The sequence below is a fragment of the Ascaphus truei genome, chromosome 9, assembly GCF_040206685.1.
Source record: "Ascaphus truei isolate aAscTru1 chromosome 9, aAscTru1.hap1, whole genome shotgun sequence".
Lineage (NCBI taxonomy): Eukaryota > Metazoa > Chordata > Amphibia > Anura > Ascaphidae > Ascaphus > Ascaphus truei.
In genome coordinates this window covers 62,615,343-62,636,598 of record NC_134491.1, presented here as the reverse complement: position 1 = coordinate 62,636,598, position 21,256 = coordinate 62,615,343, and the positions used below count along the sequence as shown (strand labels likewise).

Sequence of the window (21,256 nt, the reverse complement as noted above, 5' to 3'; positions counted from 1 at the left end):
TATTGTTTAATCTTGTGGCCAAGATTTTTGCGTATAATTTTAGATCTGTATTTAACAAAGAGATAGGTCTGTAGCTAGAGCACATCATGGGATCTTTTCCATCTTTTGGGATTACAACTATGGTTGCTCGTAGCATATCTCTGGATGGGGGGAGGCCTAAAAGAATCTCATTAAATACTTTGGATAAGTGTGGGAGGAGTATTGTGGAGAATTTTTTGTAGTAAAGGTTTGAAAATACATCCGGACCAGGGGCCTTCCCATTTTTCAAAGATTTTATAGCCTCTAGGATTTCAGGGGGTTCTATATTTTTTTCAAGATTTATTACATATTCTGGTTCCAGCGTCGGGAGCCGGCATTGAGTTAGAAAGTTTTGAATTTTTTTCGCTTTTTTCTTTTTAGCGATTCTCCCACTGGGCCAGGCAGATTGTAAAGAGATGCATAATAGTCCTTAAAGGCGTCACTTATAACTTTGGGGCTGTGAGATATCTTTCCATTTTTAGTATAGATATTATGGATCATAGCTTTAACCTGCTTTTGTTTGAGTTGACGTGCCAGCATCTTATCTGCTTTATTTCTTTTTTCGTAGTATTTCTGTTGGGTCCATCGTATAGCTCTCTCTGCATTTGTCACTAACAAAAGATTTAATTGCCCTCTAACTGAGATTATTTGTCTATTGTTTTTTCGGGAGGGGTTTGCTTTATGGATACTTTCTAGTTCTGATAACTTTTGTGTTAATGTCACAATGTGTTCCGCTTTTTCCTTCTTTTTCCGAGAAGCCAGCGCAATCAGTTTACCTCTAAGCACAGATTTATGGGCCTCCCAAAATGTAAAAGGGAAACGTCCGGGGTGTTATTTATATCAAAATATTGGATCAGTTCCTCTTCCAATTGTTGGAGATTTTGTGAGTTCAACAATAGTGATTCATTTAAAGACCACAACCTTGTTTTGTTTTTGGTTGTGAGGCCACCCAGTTTAGTTATAATTGTAGAGTGGTCGGCGCTCGGCGCTCCCCACCTCCGCTGCTCTGCGTCACCCTGCCCCACCAGGAGCAAATTATGCCGCACCGTGACCCAGCTGGGGATAACTTGATCCCCTGGGGAATTCCTCTGGACGGCGGGACCCCCCCCCCCAATCCGCGCAGGGATCCCGGAGATGGTGACCCCCCTCTCTTGGTGCCGATATTGGTGGCAAGATGGCCGCTCTTCTCTGTCCCCAGCCCCGAACCCCTCGCTCCTCAGGTATGTTTAAAAGGCTTTAATGGGATGGGAGAGGATCCTCGCGGCATCCACTGCTGCTGGAAGCCAGGGAAGCAAGGAGAGTCCATGCGCTGATTTAGTGGTTGTGATTATGGCCCAGTGCTGCAGTGAATAGCAAACTGAGTGAGTGTGACCACTCTATTAGCTCCGTTTTGGGCAGGGGAGTTGGTTTTACTTACTCAGTTAGTTGCGTTGGGTATGTCCACCCAGAAGTAGTACCCACAGCTGTCCCTCTGGCCAAGCACCAAAAGGGAGAGAGGGTAATGATCAGTTCCAAATCGTGTGCACTGCGGCCTTGAGGAGTGCAGCCCCGTCAGCCAGGTCCTCTGCCACTCTTATTCTCTTTTTCTTTTGGAGGGGCTAGGTAATAATTAATTTGGTCACTTTTGGTCTCTAATTGATCTTTGCTTCAGGGAGTATCTACTGTTATCGAAATTTGTTTATTTAGTTAGATTTAGATAAGGATTGCTCCGGATTAGTTTTCTGTATTGGAGGAGCCTCAGATGAAAGCAGCCATCTCCATCAGGCTCCAAGCCATGCCCCCGATCCAGAGGATTTTTGACCTCACAATTCCCCCGGACCCGTGGCTGTTCCTTCTGAATAGACCATGGCCGGGTCTCTCTAAAACTGGAAATAAATTAGTTGCACATTTCGCAACGGCAACGCGGTGTGAGATCGCAGCTATGTGGAAACAACCAGAAATCCCAAATATCCCCAAGATTCGAAATCGAATGTGGTACATATGCCAGATTGAGAAATTAACGAGCTTGGTTAATGACACTGGTGATAAATATCTAAAAGTCTGGTCGTCCTGATTGGAACAGACAGATATCACAGGGGTAGAGGTCACCAAAATTTGGCAATAATATTTCAAAATGCATTTTCACTCAAAGGACGGGAGCATCGCAGTGGGCAACCCGGGCACACACAGGGAAGCAATAGAATATAGGAGACCCAAGAACTAAGTCGGCAAGAGCTGAGGGATAATGCAAATCGTGATCTGAATACTAATTCTATTCTAAAAACTGGAGAGGACCGCGCCCGCTGGGTCATCACCCCCCCACCCCCGCCTATTTCCCCCCCCCCCCCCATCCTCACTTTTATTTTATTTTTCCCATAGCACAGCACCCTAATTGTACCACATAATGCAAAACCGGAGTTATGTCAATGTTCAGACTACATAGGTACCCAGGAGAGCACTTAGGTATCGCACTGGAATGTTATGTTTGAGAGATTCACTTTATATGTACTGTGATACTGTTTGTACTGAAAACTCTTTCAATAAACGCAAAGTTGGAAAAAAAAAAAAAATCCTGGATAAAAGAAAGATCCATTCTATAAGCATAAATACAGGGAGAAACATATGACCCAAAGAGCTTGCACTCTTAATGATATGTTGGAAGGTAAAAATCAGAATGGTAGCTATATATCAATTGTACAGGTGGTAATCAAGTTTATTCTTAGTGTAGTCATTGTTGTTTTTAAAGCTATTGAACATTGTTATGGAAATGTGCAGATACTGTACTATCAATGTTGCAGAGAAAGTACAGTATCAACTTTAAAAAGAACGTGGGAAGATGAGAGAGGAACCAATATAACATCTCTTATGCTCACTGACGCATTATACTGGAGAAGAAGGCAGTCGGATCTGGTGTATAAGGAAAGATGAGGAGCTGTATTTTTGTACACATTTGCCCCTATTCAATACAGTATGCTGTGAAGACGTCGCCTGTTTTGAAATTTAAGCTGAAATCTTCCACAGCGAGGGTAAGACAGCTTATCCGTTGGATCCGTTGAATATGAGGTGACTTATAAGATCCAGACAGAAACTGGGAACAGTGTCACATCTGGAAAAACACTCAATAGAAAACAGGATTACCCCCCCAAATAGTACAAAGTATAGCTCTACTTAGAAAAGTATTTTGCAATTATTTTCATTTATTTAGGGACAGTGGAGAGTGCATTGTTTCAGGTCCAACACGGACCTTTCATAAGGTACAAAAGACAATCCAAAGCACTCATGTACAGCAACATGTTGGTGCCAAATCCCACACATCTGAAACAGGTGCATTTACAGGTATGTGATTGTCATCTGAATAGAGAACACCAAACATTTATTTATATTTTGTTTCAATTTTTTTTTATTGTTTTGGAGAGACATAACAAATATATAGTTTTGGAATACATACAACAAAGGGCATTAACAGTTCGTCATCATTACTGAAATAAAATATTTGCTATAACACGGTTTTATAATAAGTGTGGTCTGTCTTCTTATTTCCGGTTGTGTTAGGGAAGCAGCCGCTTCCGTAGGCGTCTCTCATGAGCTTAACAAAGGAATGAGAAGAACGTAGACAAGAAGAAAGGGAGGGGGTGGAAGGGGGGGAGGGAGTGGAAGGGTGGGGGAGGGCGAGCCCATTTGTCTGGTCTTTCTGTATTTATTTCTATGGGGTCCCTAGTTTCCTGGCCATATTTCCCAAATTTTGTGAAATTTGTCAGTTTTCTGGCTCAACTGTGCTGTGAGGAGCTCCATCATTTTTATTTCCTTTAGTCTCCGTAGGACCGTCTGCCTAGAAGGCGCATTCACCTTTTTCTAGGCAGCCGCAATAACACAGCGGGGAGTCGTCATTACATGAGTTATCATCTTACTTTCTGCCATTCCTAATTCATCTATTGGTTTGGCCAGCACCATGGTCAGCGGTTCCACCTCAACCTCCACCCCTAGGTACTCTCTGATCAATGTTTGTATCATGACCCAGAATACCTGAATTTTTGAGCAACTCCACCAAATATGAACCATATCTCCTTTTTGCCCGCATCCCCTCCAGCACAAATCCGGAGACCCGGGGAAGATCTGGGCCAGCCTGCTCGGGGTTAGGTACCAATGAAATAGAATTTTATAAATATTCTCTTTGATAGTGGTACAGATGGACGTTTTTGCAGCTACCTCCCAAATGTCCTCCCAGTCTTCTCTTTCGAACCCTGTATTCAAATCTTCTGCCCATTTGATCATATAGCTATGTTGGGAACAACCCGCTGATCTCGCCAGGCCCAGATATATCTCTGAAATCAGCCCTTTACAGTAGTATCCTTTCCTACACAGTCTTTCAAAATGTGTTAAAGGTTTGAATGCCGAATCTTTGGAGACTGATTGCAGGTAGTGCCTGATTTGGAGGTAACCAAACACTGGTATATTTATGATTTGGTGTTTCTTCTCCAGCGCCTGGAGTGGTAGAATTATACCGTTATCTACAAAGTCGTCAGCTACCATCAACTTTAACGTCTTAAATTTATTGAGTCTCTGTGGGAGCCAGCCTTGGGGGGAATTCAGGGTTGTGGAATATAGGTGTTAGTAGTGTTGGACTGGCTGTCAGACTATATTTATCTTTATTTCTAGACCATATCCGCCATGTGCATTTCATTGCTCCCAGTTTTAATGTTTCCAAGAGGGTCTCTCCTCCCATCTCGGTCCACATAGTGGCCGGGAGAGAGAGAGGTCTCGTATAGGTAGACTCAAGTCCCACCCAGCAACTGGTGGTTGGATCATTGTTCCACATTATTGCTTGTTTGAGTTGGGCCGCCAAATAGTATTTAATGATATCCGGGACTGCCAAGCCTCCGCAATCTTTTGGGGCTAGCATAATAGATCTAGCTACCCTGGGTCTTTTATTTTGCCAGATAAATTGGAAAATTCTGTTTTATATATTTTTAAGCTCCGGCATTGGAATATCTATAGGAAGAGTCTGGAAATAATACAGGAGCCTTGGTAGGATATTCATTTTGATCGTGGCTATTCTTCCTAACCAAGATATCTGGTATTCGTTCCAGCTCTGGAGGTCCTTTTTAGCCTCTCAAATAAGGGTGGATAGTTATGTTTGTATACCGAATTATACTCCCTTGTTATTTGGATTCCTAAGTATTTGATCTTTGTGGAGTTCCACCTATATTTAAAATTTGCTTGTAATAATTTAACTTCAGAATCCGATAGGGTTAGGTTCAAAGCTTCCGACTTATCCATGTTGATTTTATAGCCCGATATTTTGCTAAATTTATCTAGTTGTGAATGTAAGTTCGGGAGTGAAATCAAGGGGTTGGCGAGAGTTAGGATAATGTCGTCAGCAAATAGGGATATTTTGTAGTTTGTCTCTCCTATTACAATTCCGTTTATGTTTTTTTCGTCTCTAATTGTTGCTGCCAAGGGTTCGATAGAGAGAGCAAACAGAAGCGGAGACAAGGGGCATCCCTGTCGAGTACCATTCTTTATGCTTATAGGGTTTGAGTCTCCTCCTGGGAGTTTCACTATAGCCGTGGGAGATCTGTATAGGCTATGACCCCTTCTAGATATGGGCCCTGAAATCCATATTTAAGTAGGGTTTGGTCTAGGAAGTCCCACCTAATCCAGTCGAATGCTTTTTCCGCATCCAAGCTCAACAGGATGGCCTTTGTGGATGAGAGATGTAGATGGTCGATTATGTCTATAATTTTCCTAGTATTGTCTGAGGCCTGTCTGCCGGAAATAAACCCGACTTGATCTATATGTATCAGGCTTGGGAGTATGGGGGTCAGTCTATTTGCCAGAATTTTGCTGAATAGTTTTAGATCCGAATTAAGAAGGGCTATGGGGCGATAGTTACCACACTGTAGTGGGTCTCTCCCTTCCTTTGGTATGATTGCTAAATTAGCTTTAGACATAGATGGTGGGATGACTGTTCCTTCCAGAAACGCATTAAACATATCAAGTAGATACGGGGCCAGAATCGCCTTAAATTTTTTGCAGTATTGATTAGAGAATCCATCCGGGCCTGGCGTTTTGCTGGGTTTTAATTGGGCGATTGCATCTATCAATTCTTCTAGGGAGATTTCTTTATTTAGGTCTGAGAGGTTACTTTCCGAAAGTGTCGGGAGTTTACACGTTTCCAAGTATGTAAATATAGCCTCCGCGTCTGATGATTTATTTTTGGGAAAATTTAGGTTATATAATTTTTTATAATAGTCCGAAAATTTGTTCGCTATTTGCGTCTCACAAAGTGTCTTCGTACCTGATTTTGTCAAAATAGCTGATATTTGGGATTTAGCTCTCATACCGCGCAATTTGGAGGCGAGTAATCGGTCGGCTTTATTACCTTTATCGTAATAGTTTTGTTTGGTCCACCGCAACGCCCTCTCCAGTTCATCCATTTGGGTCTGCTTAAGTTCAGATCTAGTTTTATCTAGCAATTTGAATAGTTTTTTCGAGGGATTAGTTATATGTTTCTGCTCCAAAAGTTGGACTTTCTCCTCGCTAGCTCATTATAGAGTTTTTGCTTTATTTTTTTCTTATGTGATGCTATGGAGATGATATTCCCTCTGATTGTCGCCTTATGGGCTTCCCATAACATTGCTGGTGACACTACAGAGCCCTTATTCAGCGTGAAGTATTCTCTGAGTTTTTGTTTAATCTCTATTTCTACATCTACTTGGTTTAACAGAGAATCGTTCAGTTTCCAATTATATTGGTTAGTTCTATAGAAGGGGAGGGAGAGTGTCAGCGAGACCGAGGCGTGATCCGACCAAGATATTGATCCTATGTCTGACTGGGAGGTTGCCTGGAAGATATCTTTAGTACCCAGAAAATAATCAATCCTTGAGTAGGTTTGGTGTGGGGGGGGGGGAGAAATAGGAGTAGTCCTGCTGCCCCCGGTGCTGGGCCCTCCAAATATCTGTCAGGGAGAACTCCTTCATTATCTGTCTAAATTCTCTGGCATTTTTTTCCGTGACACGGGGATGTGGAGTCCCTGTGGGGCGTGTTCTATCTAGTTCCGGCATTGCTATCATATTTAGATCTCCTACTAGTAACAATGTAGTTCGAGTTTGGGGGTTGATAAGGTCACATAGATCTCTTAAGAATTTGGGCTGGCCTTCGTTTGGGGCATAGATGTTAACAAGAGTGACATCCACTCCCGACAGGGTACCTTGGAGGATAATGTATCTCCCTTCTGGGTCAGCAGTCTCTTGTTTTAACAAGAATTTGACCGTATGCTTAAATAAGACCGCTACCCCTCTTTTTTTTGTGGGGCATGACGCATAGTACGCCTGTGGAAAAACCCTCTGGAAGGTGTTTGGGGGGGCCGTAGTATTGAAATGTGTTTCCTGTAAAAACAGTATGTCGCCTTTTGTTTTTTTGAACTATTGGAGGGCAAGTTTTCTTTTGGTGGTCGAATTAAACCCTCTAACATTTAAGGATATTCATTTAAGTGCCGTTTTAAGAGCCATTTATGGTTTTGGGGTGTGTAGTGCGTCCTACAGTAGAGGCAACTCTTTTCGAACAAAAACCAGTGGCAATTCCCCAAAAAACCCAGGAAACACCCAGGTACATTCTGAATACATGCCTTAAACTTTCCTTAAACTAGCCCCAGCATTTCTGCATTGATTAATGGCCTATCAGATTAACAGCGGGGGTCCCTGGCAGTCCCATTCAAACTGAATTGGACTGCCAGGGATCCCTGCTGTGTTAATCCTATGGGTCATTAGTCAATGCAGAAATGCCTTAAACGTGCCTCAAACTAGCCCAGAACATACCCAGCACATACCCAGCACATACCCAGAATGTAACCCGGCTAGTTTACGGCAAATGTTAGAATAAACGTTGCCTCTACTGTACCTTTCCCTCCATTTGCCCACGATGGAGGGGGGACCTGCCTTCAGAGCTCCTCTTGTGATCTGCGTAGTTGCTTTGTGGAATCTCAGTGTCTGGACTTTCCGTTCGGCTCAGCTGGGTTTTGTCTCTGTTTAGCGTGGGCTGGGGGAGGTAGGTAGGGAAGGATGGGGGGGAGATAGAGAAGGAGAAAAAGAAAAAGAGAATGAGTGGGCGATATGTAAGCCCCGTCATGGGTACCCCCACCACTCTAAGGGTGGGGGGTAGGGCATAGTGCCCCTTGAGAACCTCTCGGGACGTCCCGTCCGTGGACCCATCTGGATACACCCGGAACCCCCTGTGGTTAGTCATGTGGTCAACTGGACCTAGTTAAAAGGTAAATACGTTAACAAGGAAATGTATAACAAGTTAACTGAACGTTTCCTGAGATTCAACATGAAGACCCGCCTTGTCCTTCAGTGCACTTTGGGTATTTATTCTCGATCTGGGTGGGCGCCTGCTCCCCGTATCTGATATCTCTGCCCTCCTCTGAAGTCTATAATTCTCCAACTGGGACACCTATCCTCGGTTCCATCTTAATGTCCTTTCCCTCGGTGTCTAGCTTCTCTATCTTTGGGGAATATATAGCTGGCTCGCATCTTAGGTATTGGGTATTACTACAACTGGGTTCAACCCGGGGCTATATTTATTTTTGTGTTCGCATTGGTCTGCTTCACCTACTTGCTTACTAGGTGCACCCAGTTGTCCATGATCTACGCCAGAGATTAGGTTTCCCTGTCACCGTGCTATGGCCATACTCATTTATTGTGGAGTTGATGTGATGCTTCCCCACTAGATGGCCCCAGAGGCATGCAGATCTCGCCCAGGGGCTGCCGAAAGTATACTAGATACTCCTCTGTTATCTGAAGCTCACTGGCATAGGTCCCCGGCCCTAGAACCAGGTAAGTGCCAACAAACCTCCCCCTCAGATCCATCCCAGCCCCCACCCCCCCAACCCCAACACCCGCACCCCCCCCAAACCCCGCGATCACCCCCCCGAGGCCCATATTCAGGGCCTCTCCACCCGGCCCCCATCCAGAGGAGCTGGAGAGAGCCGTGGCCACAGCCCACGGAGGGGGAGAGGAGGGGAGGGAGAGGACCCCCCCACGCCCGCGAACCCCACGGGGATGGGGGGGCAAAAAAAAAGGGGGGGGAGACAGGGCAGGCCAAGTCCGGGCCCAGACGCATCAGCAGGTAAATGGGCGTCAGGAACCCAGAGGTCCCCCAAGTCTCGTGCATCTTTCAGGACAGCGGCAGGATCCCCAACGGCACAGTCCTCAGCGTCGCTGCATCCTCCTGGAGCTCCGCATGTGAGCAGGCCAGGCAAGTGCTCCTCTTATGCGTACTGCGGGTGAGACGAGCGGGGGGGATCCCCTACTCCTCCTCTGCTGGGGCCCTCTGTGTGGCGATCCGTTGTGATGCTCGCTGTGGTCTCGGCTGCTGGTGTTGGCGCTCTGTATCCTCCGCATCCCCAGTGGTGTCTTCTTCTCCAGCTTGTGTCAGACCCAGGCCTCGTAGGAACTGCGTGCAGTCTTCAGGGTAGGAGAGCGTATGGAATTTGCCTCCCTTATTTACCACAATTTTAAAGGGAATACCCCAGCGGTATTTTACGTTGTTGTCTTTTAGCTTTTGGGTCAAAAGCGTCAACCGTCTCTGGGATATATCTGATCCGGACGTTTTGTTTGCAGTCGCGGTTCTCCAGTTCTTCCGCTTGCTCATTGAGTGCCCGTATTTCGAACTGCATTCTGTTAATTTCGTCTTCTACAGATGATTGGGCATGTTCCAGACTGTCCACTTTATTTTTAATAGTGTCTGTGCGCTGTGAGAAGCGATTCATGTCAGTTTGCAGGGTATGCACCGCTTTAGAGAGATCGTCTTGGAAGCCTTGTCTCATCCTGGTGAACAGGTCTTCGAGATATGCCTTGTTTATTTCCCTACTCACACCGTCATTGTCGGCCGCACCGCCAGGCCCTTCCCGCGAGTTTGATGCGTCGCCATCTTGGAGTAGGCCGCAGCTCCCTGCGGGCCTCTGACTCGTCGGGAAGCAGCTAGAGACGCTTTGTTGCGCTGGTTTCTTCGAGCGGTTAGCCACAGCTGGTGCCTTCCCCTGCTATTTGCTTCTATTTGGGAGCGTTTTGGGGTCCAGTAACCGCTATTATGTTATAATAGACTTTCAGGGGCTCGGGAGCTCTCCATCTATGTATCCATGTGCGGTGGCGTCACCGGAAGTCCTCCTATATTGTGTTTTTTAATTCTTTGCTTTGGGGTTTCATGTCTGTTTGCTGTGGACATTTGCCGGGAGGGAGGGGTGGAGGGGGGGCACCCACAGGTACCTTCACTCTTGGCCGGTGTTGCTCTTAGGTGGGTCTGGTGTTAGGGCTAGGGGGGGGGGGTGCAGACTCACTTCTGCCAGCTCTCCTTCAGTGTGCAGACTAGGTGTCCTCTGCTCCCTGTTTCCCCAGTCCAGCTATTTTGAGATGCAGCCCTCCCTCTCTCCCACACCTGTTGGCTTTATTTTAGTTGCTTTTGTGCTGGTATGCTGGGACCCCCTCGTTCCCTCCCCCACCTCCCCCGTCGAATAGTCGTTCAGGCTGGGTGCCGCCACTGCAGGGCTCCTTTAATTTCGTCCGGCGGCCATTTTGGAAATTTCGGCTGCAGGGACACTGGGGCTCAGGTTCTCCCGAGCGCTTGTCGCTCGCTCGTTTTGCCGCCACGGGGCCTCTCGAGGTGCGGGTGAGTCTCCCCTGCTCGTGGGGCACTTTTTCGCCCCTTTTTGGGTGGTTTTATGGTGTACTTCACCATTTTTAAACTGGAGCCGCACGGAGCTCTCTGGTTTTCATCAGTATGATTTTTAACAGCCTTTATTTATTTATTTATATGCCGCTGAGTTGCGCTGGGTCGGGCGGCTATGCGGCTCTCCCGGTCGTCAGCCCCAGCTTTTCCCCTGAACCGCCGATCCTCAGGAGTCCCGCGCGGCTCCGGTGGCCATCTTAGTGTCAGGCGCAGAGGGAGATGAGGGAGACAAGCCTCCGGCAGCCGAGGAACCCCAGACGCTCCCCGTTAAAGTTTATTTATTTATTTGCCTCTGGGTCGGGCGGCTATGCGGCTTGCAGGCAGTGCGCGCGGGCAGGAAAGAACGGGGGGGGCAGGATCCACTCACTCTCTCTCCGCCGAGCTCTCCTCCACGACCTCTCGTCAGCGCCAGGCTTCTATTCCTGTAATCGTTAGATTAGGTATAGCTTGAGAGATAATATTGATATTGGCTTGCAGCTCCTGAAATGGTCTTTAGAGATTTGCTAATTATAAGTTGTGTTATTAGTTTTGGAGTATGGATGGGTTAGGATTCACTAAGTTTCCCTAGGGAGCTCCAGTTCTAAGCAGCCATCTTGTTAGCGTGCCAGGCCACGCCTATCCAAACATTTATTTTTAATGCTAGTACTTGTGCAATTTAATACGTACTTTAATGTACGCATATGGTGTACAGTTAACGTAGGAGAGATCATTTTTGATTAGTTATCTACATACGTTCAGCCTTCCAGATATCCACTAATATAGTATGTTCTAGTATACTATGTGTAATGTTAAATCCTAATTATTTACAAGTTGGTACTTACCGTACATCTGTTATTAGGCAAATGTGCCTCTATGCAGAAATGTTATTTATAATGTTTTGACTAACACAGTTGACAATAACCCTCTTCTGTGTATCTCCTTTTTGTAACTCTGTCAGCTTACTTTATGGATTATTCACCCCCCGGTTTAGTTTGGGGTTCGTGGCAATGATAATAATAGGACTCAGGGCAGAGTAAGAGGCAGCAAGAAATATCCGAGTTTCATTCATTGCAGGGATCACAGAGGACGGCGATAGGGAGCAGATCCATATGGAGTTATCTATGCCAAACAAGACCACATAAAGTGCAACCAGCAAGATGATCGCCATGGAGGCCTTGCATTCAACTGTCTTACTTTGGCCCCTATTGGAGCTGCGCATGCCTTTCATTGATTTCCCATGCTGGTGCAACACAGACACCATGTAGCTGCTGGAAAGGGTCATCAGCACCACAAACAGGATCTCTCATATTATGGATATCAGTAAATATATAAAGTAAGAGACATAGGTCAAAAAGTCAACATCACAATACACCAAATGTAGCGTGTATGGCGAGGTTGTAGAATTGATTCTTTTCCGTGAATACAAAATACTGGACGATGTTAAAGACATATTAAAACAAAAGAGCAGTATAACAATGAAAAATGTATTCTGAGTTATGATTGTCTTGATGTAAGTCCAATATCTAGTCTTTGGAGCGATGAGCATGCATTCGTGACAGCTAAGCAAAGTAGTGAGACAGATAGACATGGATCTACTCGTTCTGTAGGTTTTGAGCTGCAAAATGGGGACAATAAAGATGGTGGAGGGGAAAAAAGGTAATTACGGTGTACAGACAATTAACCCCTTCAGTCCCATCACGATTTAGTGTTAACCAGCCGGGTATAATGCCTTTATTAGTGGCCTGGTTAACCCCCTACAGTGAGCTAATGATACTTGGTTTAAGCGCCTGAAGCTGAGGCTTTGTATATTTAAAATGGAGATTATTATTGTGGTATAGATATAATTGTGGTGTTTATTTTTTTCTCCCACCTCCAATTCAAGCCTTGGAGAATTAATTACTTATATCAATATTTATTTTTTTTATTCTGGAGTCAGCATACTTATAATCTTAATGATATGTTGGAAGATATAAAAATCAGAATGGTAACTACAAATCAATTGCAAAGGTGGTAATCGAGTTTATTCTTAGTGTGGCCATTTTGTTTTTAAAGCTATTGAACGTCGTTATGGAAATCTGCAGATTCTGTACTATCTCTGTTACAGAGAAAGTATAGCATCAACTTTAAAAAGAACGTGAGAAGATGAGAGAGGAACCAATATAACATCTCTTATGCTAACTGACGTATTATAATAGAGAAGAAGGCAGTAGGATATGGCATATAAGGAAAGATGAGGAGCTGCATTTTTGTACACATTAGCCCCTATTCAATATGCTGTGAAGATGTCGTCTGTATTCAAATTTAAGCTGACATTTTCCACAGCGAGGATCCATTGAGTTTGTGGTGACTTTTAAGATCTAGGCAAAATCTGGGAATGGTGTCACATCTGGAAAAACCGTCAATAGAAAATAGGATTACCCCCAAAAATGTACAAGGTATAGCTCTACTTACAAAAGTGTATTGCAGTAATTTTCATTTATTTAGGAAAAGTAGAGAGTGCAACGTTTCAGGTCCAACACGGACCGTTCATAAGGTACAAAAGACAACCCAAAGAACACATGTACAGGAAAATGTTGAAGCCAAACCATACACAAACATCTGACATGGGTAAATACTGTATATTCGATTGTCATCTGAATAGAGAACACCAAACATGCATTTTTAATGTTACTACTGAGAGAGAAGAGGATAGTCCTGAGGCACTTCAATAGATAGGGTATAAGAGAAGTCTGATAGAGCTTTTATACAGCATCACCAGAGTTAGGACTGTGAAGGGGAAGGGACTGGTCATCAGTGAGTCAGAAAACAGGTCAAGAGAGCAGCATAATGGATTTTGAAGTATAGAAACATAAATGTCACTGGTTACTTGAATAAGAGAAATGGTAGAGTCTGTAGAAATTATCATGCAGCCTTTGGATTTATATGTACGCATGGTGTACAGTTGACGTGGGAGAGATGATTTTTGATTAGTTATCTACACATAAGTTCAGCCTTCCATATATCCACTTATATCTTCTAGTACACTACAGTATGTGTAAAGTTAAATCCTAATTATATACAAGTTGGTACTTACTGTACTGTACATCTATTTTTAGGTAAATGTGCATCTATGACGACATGTTATTTATCAGGTTTTGACAAACACAGTTGACAATAACCCTCTTTTGTATATCCCCTTTTTGCCACTCTATCAGCTTCTTACATTGATTATTCACCCCCTGGTGTAGTTTGGGGTTTGTTGCAATGATAACAATAGGACTCAGGGCAGAGAAAGAGGCAGCAAGAAATATCCGAGTTTCATTCATTATAGGACTCACATAGGATGGCGACAGGGAATAGATCCACATGGAGTTATCTATGCCAAACAAAACTACATAAAGTGATACCAGCAAGATGACTGCTCTGGAGGCCTTGTATTCAACTGTCTTACTTTGACCCCTGTCGGAGCTGCGCATGCCTTTCATGGATTTCCCATGCCGGTGCAACACAGACACCATGTAGCTGCTTGATATGGTCATCAACCCCACAACAAAGACCTCTCGTATTATGGATGCCATTCCATATATTAAGTAAGAGACATAGGTCAAATAGTCTACATCACAATACACCAAGTGTAGTGTGTATGGTGAGGTTGTACAATTTGTTCTTTTCCGTGCAAACAAAATACTGGAAGTGTATACAGACATATTCATGCCCAAGAGCAATATAACAATTAAAAATATATTCTGAGTTATCATTGTCTTGAAGTAAATCCAATATCTAGTTGCTGGAGCAATGAGCATGCATTGGTGACAGCTAAGCAAAGTGGTGAGACAGATAGACATGGCTCTACTCACTCTGTAGGTGTGAAGGGAAATTTTACACTCTATGTCTTCCAGTAAATTCTCCACTCCTAAAGCATCTAGAGTTTGGGGGATGATACGGGAGAGAACCACAAGAAGATTTGCTAGTGCTAGGATCATCAGGATGATGTTGGCTGGAATTAATTTTTTTTCTATACACTTGATATAGGTAAATTTCAGTAGAATGAAGACATTTCCAGGAATTCCTAACAGAAGCAGGAGGATGAAGCAGAGAGCTTTGAAAAGAAGACGGCTCTCCATGACACTGGTGTAATGTTAGTGTCCGATATCTGAAAGGAGAAACAATAAACTGCAGGTAATATACATGTACAACACATGATGCAAACACAAGGATTGTATCCTTATGCACAGCACAGTAAGGGATTATTCTGCTTTTATGTTCTTCCAGTCCAACTATTTAGCTTCCAGTCTTTTCCATGTTTCATACATGTGTCTACAGCTTCTCCCAGCTTCCATAGATATTAAACTCTTAAACACTGCAGAGATTGTGTGAGCCATTTATTAAAGTCCCATGGCTTAATGGGTAAAAATGTCTAGCTCTTTGGGGCAGGGACTCTCTTTCCTATTGTTACATTCATGTCGTCAGAGCTTTTTTGCACTATGTGTTATATTATTATGTCACGTCATTACTGCTGTGAAGTACTAGTATGTACATGGATGGCGCTATGTAACCAAAGATATACATACATACAAACATACATACATACATACATACATGAAAAATATTGGTGCTGTATTATGTCATTAATCAATCTGCCCTTTTATATTATGGCCCTGTAAATTCTAACAAATATGTACAATCAATCCTACCACACACCATAAAATGTATTTGATATTGTGTTGTTGGATTCTGTATGTTGTAACCTACAAAGAAAGATTATTAACCACAAATTATGTAATAGTTTGGTGTTAAGTAACCATTGGTGCTAAGAAGCCAAAGCATTAGTTATGGAAGTGTTCAGTTTTTAAAGGCTGCAAATGCAATTATGCAATTACCTAAGAGTTGTGTGTAATTAGTTCCTTATATAGAATGCATGCTTTATTATTATTATTATATTTTTATTCAGCACTAATCATGAGTGCTTCGATGTGTAATGTTGAAAGTCAAATTACATTCCAGGTGAATTATACAAATACAAGTATAAAAGAAAGAGACATTGACATAAATACAGGGAGAAACTAATCTGTGTTTCCGAAGAGCTTTATATCTTAATGATATGTAAAAAGATGTAATTGGCTACAATATCATTGTATATCTGTTAGTGGAAACAGTTCAGATCTCCAGCTATCACAATCAATGGTGGTTGTGTTAGCATGATATCATTAGATCTGAATCCTTTCAGTAAGAGTCAACAGCTTTTAAACAGTGGGAATGATGGATTCCCCTTTCTGTTTGCCATTGCCAAGTCACAGTAAAAGTCACTCTACAACCTACTCTATCCCTCTGCTCTCATTCTGATCACATAGCCTGAGGACAGGAAGGCTGGAGCATAAATACTCTTTCCTTCCACTATGTCCACCTTGTTCTATAGTCCCCATCACCTTATTCCTGATATTGCATTATACAGTATCATCCTCTTATTTCTGTGTGATTCCCGGACTGCCTTTCCCTGACTCTATGATCAAACAATTAATGGTTTAAGTTTGAAATTTAAATACTGTTTTCCTAAAGTGTGTGTTGGCAGATAAAAAATTCTGACACCTCCTGCCCTCTCATACAGAACCGTCACACATACGTTACTGGGTCCCACTTCTATCATTGGTAACTAATGTTATAAAGCGGTCTGTAAGCATTCAAGCTCATTGTATTTTATTCTTACCTTTAAAGTCTGGTTTGCGTTTTGCAATTGGATTATTAAATAACTGTAGTTGTGAAATGTCCCTGTATTTATACTTCCTTTTCCCCCTAAAGTCATGCCCCAGGAGATTAATTAGACAAGCAATTAATATGATCTGCATTGTAACAGAAAGATTCTCTTACCACTTGCTAGAATAATATTCTGTCTTTTTAACACTCTTTAGCCTCACTGCTTTACATTCAGTGCATATTGTACAAATTATGAAAACTTTTTTTATCATTGAGTCATAGATACATTTTAATAAATTGCACAATTGTAGCTTTTATTGAATCACATTTATGGGTCTACAGTAAGCCCTCTTTCTATCTATTGTGCTAATGTCTGAAAGTTTGATCATTATTGTTCAAATGAGCTACAAATGACCAGAAAGTAACAATTATTACAATTGTGTCACTTTAACAACTATTGTAGTCAAATTGAATAATTTTACCATGCTGTACAAATATATTAATCAGTGGGTGGACTTGCATGGGCAAAGCAACATGTGACTGTAATTTGTAAGTAAGGATTACAAATACAAGAATTCTGCACTCCTCCCTATTAGACTTGTAATTTATCAGTGAAATTCTAAATTTTGGCCTTAAGTCTTATAACAAAGAGTCATTTAGTTAGGTATTTTGATCAACAATTAATTAAAACTGCTAGGCCCATCAAGTTAGAGATGTAGTCAGCAGGGCCGCTAATAGGGGGGGACAGCCAGGGCAAGTGTCACGGGCCCAGTGGTCTAGCGACTGGACAAAGCATTTGGGCCCGACATCTCGTAGCCACCGGGCCCCAGCTCTCTCCTGCTGCCGGCCTCTCCCTCACTCTGTTCAACGCTTCCGATGTCAGCGCTTCACTGGGTTTTCCTCACACCATTGCGCACCGGAAGCTCAGCCCAGTTTACTTCCAGTGCGTGCTGACATCAGAGAGTACCGGTGTGCGCCAGAAGTTTGGTGTGGGACAGTGAGGGAGAGGCCTGCAGCTGGAGAGAGCTGGGGCACGGTTGCCAAAAGAGGTCGGGCCCAAGTCTTTGTCTGACCACCGGGGCCCCCCTGCAGCCAAACTGCTCTCAAAATGAGATCTATAAAACACAGGTAGATGAGCTGAGCGAGAGATTTTTTAATAGAAAGTATAAAAAAAAGTAACATTGAGACAGCCCTAAAAAATGTAGAGGCAGTAAATAGGGAAGATCGAATTGTAACTAAGAGAAGAAGTTCAGCCAGTGCTAATGACCGATTCAGTACGATTGTCCTTTTTATTACAGATAACAATTCAATGGCCCCAGATATTAAAAGAATTATAAGGAAGCATTGGGGAATTCTCCTTAGGGATGAGAAGTTAAAAACAATTCTCCCTACTCATCCATGGATTACCCATGGAGACTGTGATGGCAGATACAATAGATTTGTTCAAAAAAAGGTTGGACATCTTTTTAGATGGAAAAGGTATACAGGGCTATACCAAATAAGTATACATGGGAAGGATGTTGATCCAGGGATTAATCCGATTGCCAATTCTTGTTGTCAGGAAGGAATTCATTTTTCCCCTTAACGGGGTTGTTTGTTTGCCTTCCTCTGGATCAATAAGGAAGTATAGATATAGGATAAAATATCTGTTGTCTAAATTTAGCATAGGTTGAACTTGATGGACCTATGTCTTTTTTCAACCTCATCTACTATGTAACTATGTAACTATGTAACTATGTAACTATGTAATTCCGTAGAGAAACCATATTGTAGTTTCGTTTATCTAATTTATTCCGCGATTAATGATGCCACAGATAAGAAAGCAACTGTATCAGAAATATATGAGTATCTCATCCTTTGAAAAAGCGCCGTTGCCTGCGCGAAACGATCGTCAGGGTTCCGGTGGCGTCCTGACTATGACGTCAGCCGAAGTAGATGAATGCAGAGATAACCACAGATGCCGAGAACGGGTTGTATGAATCTCTTCTTTGAAAATTGGGTTCTCCTTGATTTACAGTACTTGTATAAATCTAGATATGGATGCTGCATCTTGTGCTGACTAAATTGTATATGCAGCCACCGGACTCCTTAAAGTAATTAGTGAGGGCTGCAGTATGGCTGCAATAGCAGGACCTGATAATTTAGCTGTTATAGTGTGAACATACATACTGTACCATGCTATATGAAATTGCAACTTTTACTTATGGTTACCATGTATGCTTTTTATAAATACAAGCCACAATGTGCACCACCATCTATCTACAATAAGGGTGCTGTTATTACAATAAAACATCTCTGTACAAAAATTCAAACAGTTGCCAAATGTGCTCCCTTGTTTGACTGATTTTTATGAAAACACCCAGTTGATTTTGATTGTAATCAGCCTGTTTCACTTTGGTGTCTAATTAAGACATTTACAGTACGTATATTATATATGTGTATGGATTACTTCAGAAAGGATGAAGTAATTAATTGAATTATTATTCTATGTGATACCATACTAAGGACATTGTAAACCACTCAACTTACTTCATCCATAAAACCACTTTAGGATCTGTGGTGTCTGTGAATTCAAAGCACTTATTTCTGTGGTATACATTCTGTATAGATCAACCGGCACTCTAGTGATGACCTATCTAGTTCACTGCGATATGCTCAAAGAACTAGATTGGTCATCACTAGAGTCTAGGCGCAAAGTTCACCTTTCCTGTCTTGCCTTTAAATTATTCATGGGCAAGCTACCCAGCTACCTGAACAAGCTCCTCACCCCTAACACATGCAGCACCTATCACCTGAGATCAGACTCCAAAAGACTATTCATGGTCCCAAGGCTCAACAAAGTATCCGGACGTTCCTCCTTCTCCTACCGTGCACCCCAAAACTGGAACAACCTACCAGAGACTCTCACATCCACCACCAGTTTAAGTTCTTTCAAATCTAAGGCTGTCTCACATTTTAATCTGGTCTGTAACTGTTTCATACGCTCATAATATATATTTTCTTTAACTCTGCACACAATGAAAACGAGAGGTAACTCTCAATGTATTACTTCCTGGTAAAATATTTTATTAATAAATAATTCTCAATGAGAGATATTTTAAATAACTTTTTAGCATTTAATATACACTTAGATGAGTTATTTACTTAATAAAACTTTTTATTTTTTGGTTTTTACCCTTCTTAGAATAATTATCCTGCATACTCTGTATTTATTTAATTGTACTATACTTATTACCCATTATAATTGGCAGAGTGCAATAATCTGGGGTTCTTTTTTTGATCATTTCTGATCATTTGTTACTACTGCTAAGGATTACCAGGAAGTAATACCAGCGGAAGCTCTACACGTGGACCCACAGAGGAAAAGGACATCAAATGGCCCCCACAAACAGGCTTAAAGGGTTGGAAGGCTCACAAAGAATGAAGGAATTCATGAGTTTTATTCCAAGTGTTTGTTTTTAAATGTTGGTTTATTACATTTTGGTATATAGCAGTTCTGTGCTATATTTTCATTTTTCTTTTCCACATATTATTGCTGAGAATTGTTCATCGGATAGAGGTGCAATTTTTTCATCTTCAACTCCATTGATGTGAGTGTTCTCTATTAACTATCATTCACGGTGTAATCTAGGAGTTCTATGGTGTAATAAGATACATCTTAATTGATTGGGTTACACCTAGATTACTGATCCAGGCTGTGAAGGTTAACTGCTTGGTGGTGGTGTGTGTATGTTTATGGTAATTTCCATCATCATTTCTGGAGTGTTTAGGGTGAAATAGCATCTAGTGTTACCATTTTCACAGAGGTGACAGCATCTTTAATTAAGTGTGCTACTCCTCATTGTTTCTCTACATTTTTATATTTTTCATGCATTGTATTGAGCACGAGTGAAAGTTCCAGCGCCAAGGAGGACTCCACTGTATTTACAAAGACTGGTCCTCTTGTATTGTTTGTGGGGACTGAGTAAAATGAATATTCCCTTGTCATTGGGTTCAACAGTCCCCTTTTGTCGACCAACCCACTTACACCTATATTGTTTTTCAGGGCTCTAGAGTTTTTTAGTTTTGATTTGCATTCTTTTTCAAAGGTTCTCGCTCTATCTCTAATACTGTCTATGATGGTGTTTAGGTCCCCACCTATTATTAGTTGTCATTTTCTACACTGATTAATTGTATCAAAAGCTTAATTGAGAAAGGTTTCTTGGTCTTCGTTAGGAGCATTTAGGCTTACTATGGTTAGTTCTAGTGTGCCAAGTTTACTAGAGATAATTATCATTCTACCTACTTTATCCCTTTTTATTTTTTCAATTGCAAAGGGGACATTCATTTTAATCAAGATAGCTACTCCTGCCTTTATGTTTTTCGCAGGAGAGTGATACATGTGGTGGAAATTTTTGTCTCTTAGCTTAGTTACGTCTTACCAGTTTAGATGTTTTTCCTGTAACATGAATATATCTCCTAGTCTAGATTTTAAAATCTCTGAATATCGGCCTCCTTTTCAGAGGTTAATTTAGACCCATGACACTCTGAGAAACTACTTTTAGACAACTAGCCATTCATTTGTTTAGAGTATGCCATAGGGGATCCCCATAGGAATTTTTGTCTTTTTTTTTAGTTTGCTCTGTAGTAGGGGGCGTCAGTAGTGGACTTCAGAAGGGGCAGTTGAAAAAGAAAAAAAGAAGAAAAAAAAAATAACAATAATAATGAAGGTCATTAACTTGGTGTGGGTTGAGGCCCTCAAGTAACATGGGCATTTGACTCTGCCTGTTGGATATTTGGGTCATGCAGAATCTAAGAAAAATGTGTTTAGGGTGCACTGTGGTACATGCTGTCTGATCGTCGAGTATCCATACTTATCGTGTCTTCTCCGTATGACAGGCCGTAT

General features: G+C 42.2%; 1 protein-coding gene across 1 annotated transcript; it reads right to left on the bottom strand.

Moving 5' to 3' along the window:
* Positions 1–13,808: 13,808 nt before the first annotated feature.
* On the bottom strand, positions 13,809–14,825 carry LOC142503267 (olfactory receptor class A-like protein 1). Its single transcript, XM_075615429.1, has one exon. The coding sequence runs from the start codon at positions 14,802–14,804 to the stop codon at positions 13,809–13,811; it is 996 nt and encodes a 331-aa protein (XP_075471544.1). The 5' UTR covers positions 14,805–14,825.
* Positions 14,826–21,256: the final 6,431 nt, after the last annotated feature.

Excerpts from the sequence above, each read along its gene's own strand:
- LOC142503267 (XM_075615429.1), bottom strand. The coding sequence starts at position 14,804 with ATGGAGAGCCGTCTTCTTTTCAAAGCTCTCTGCTTCATCCTCCTGCTT.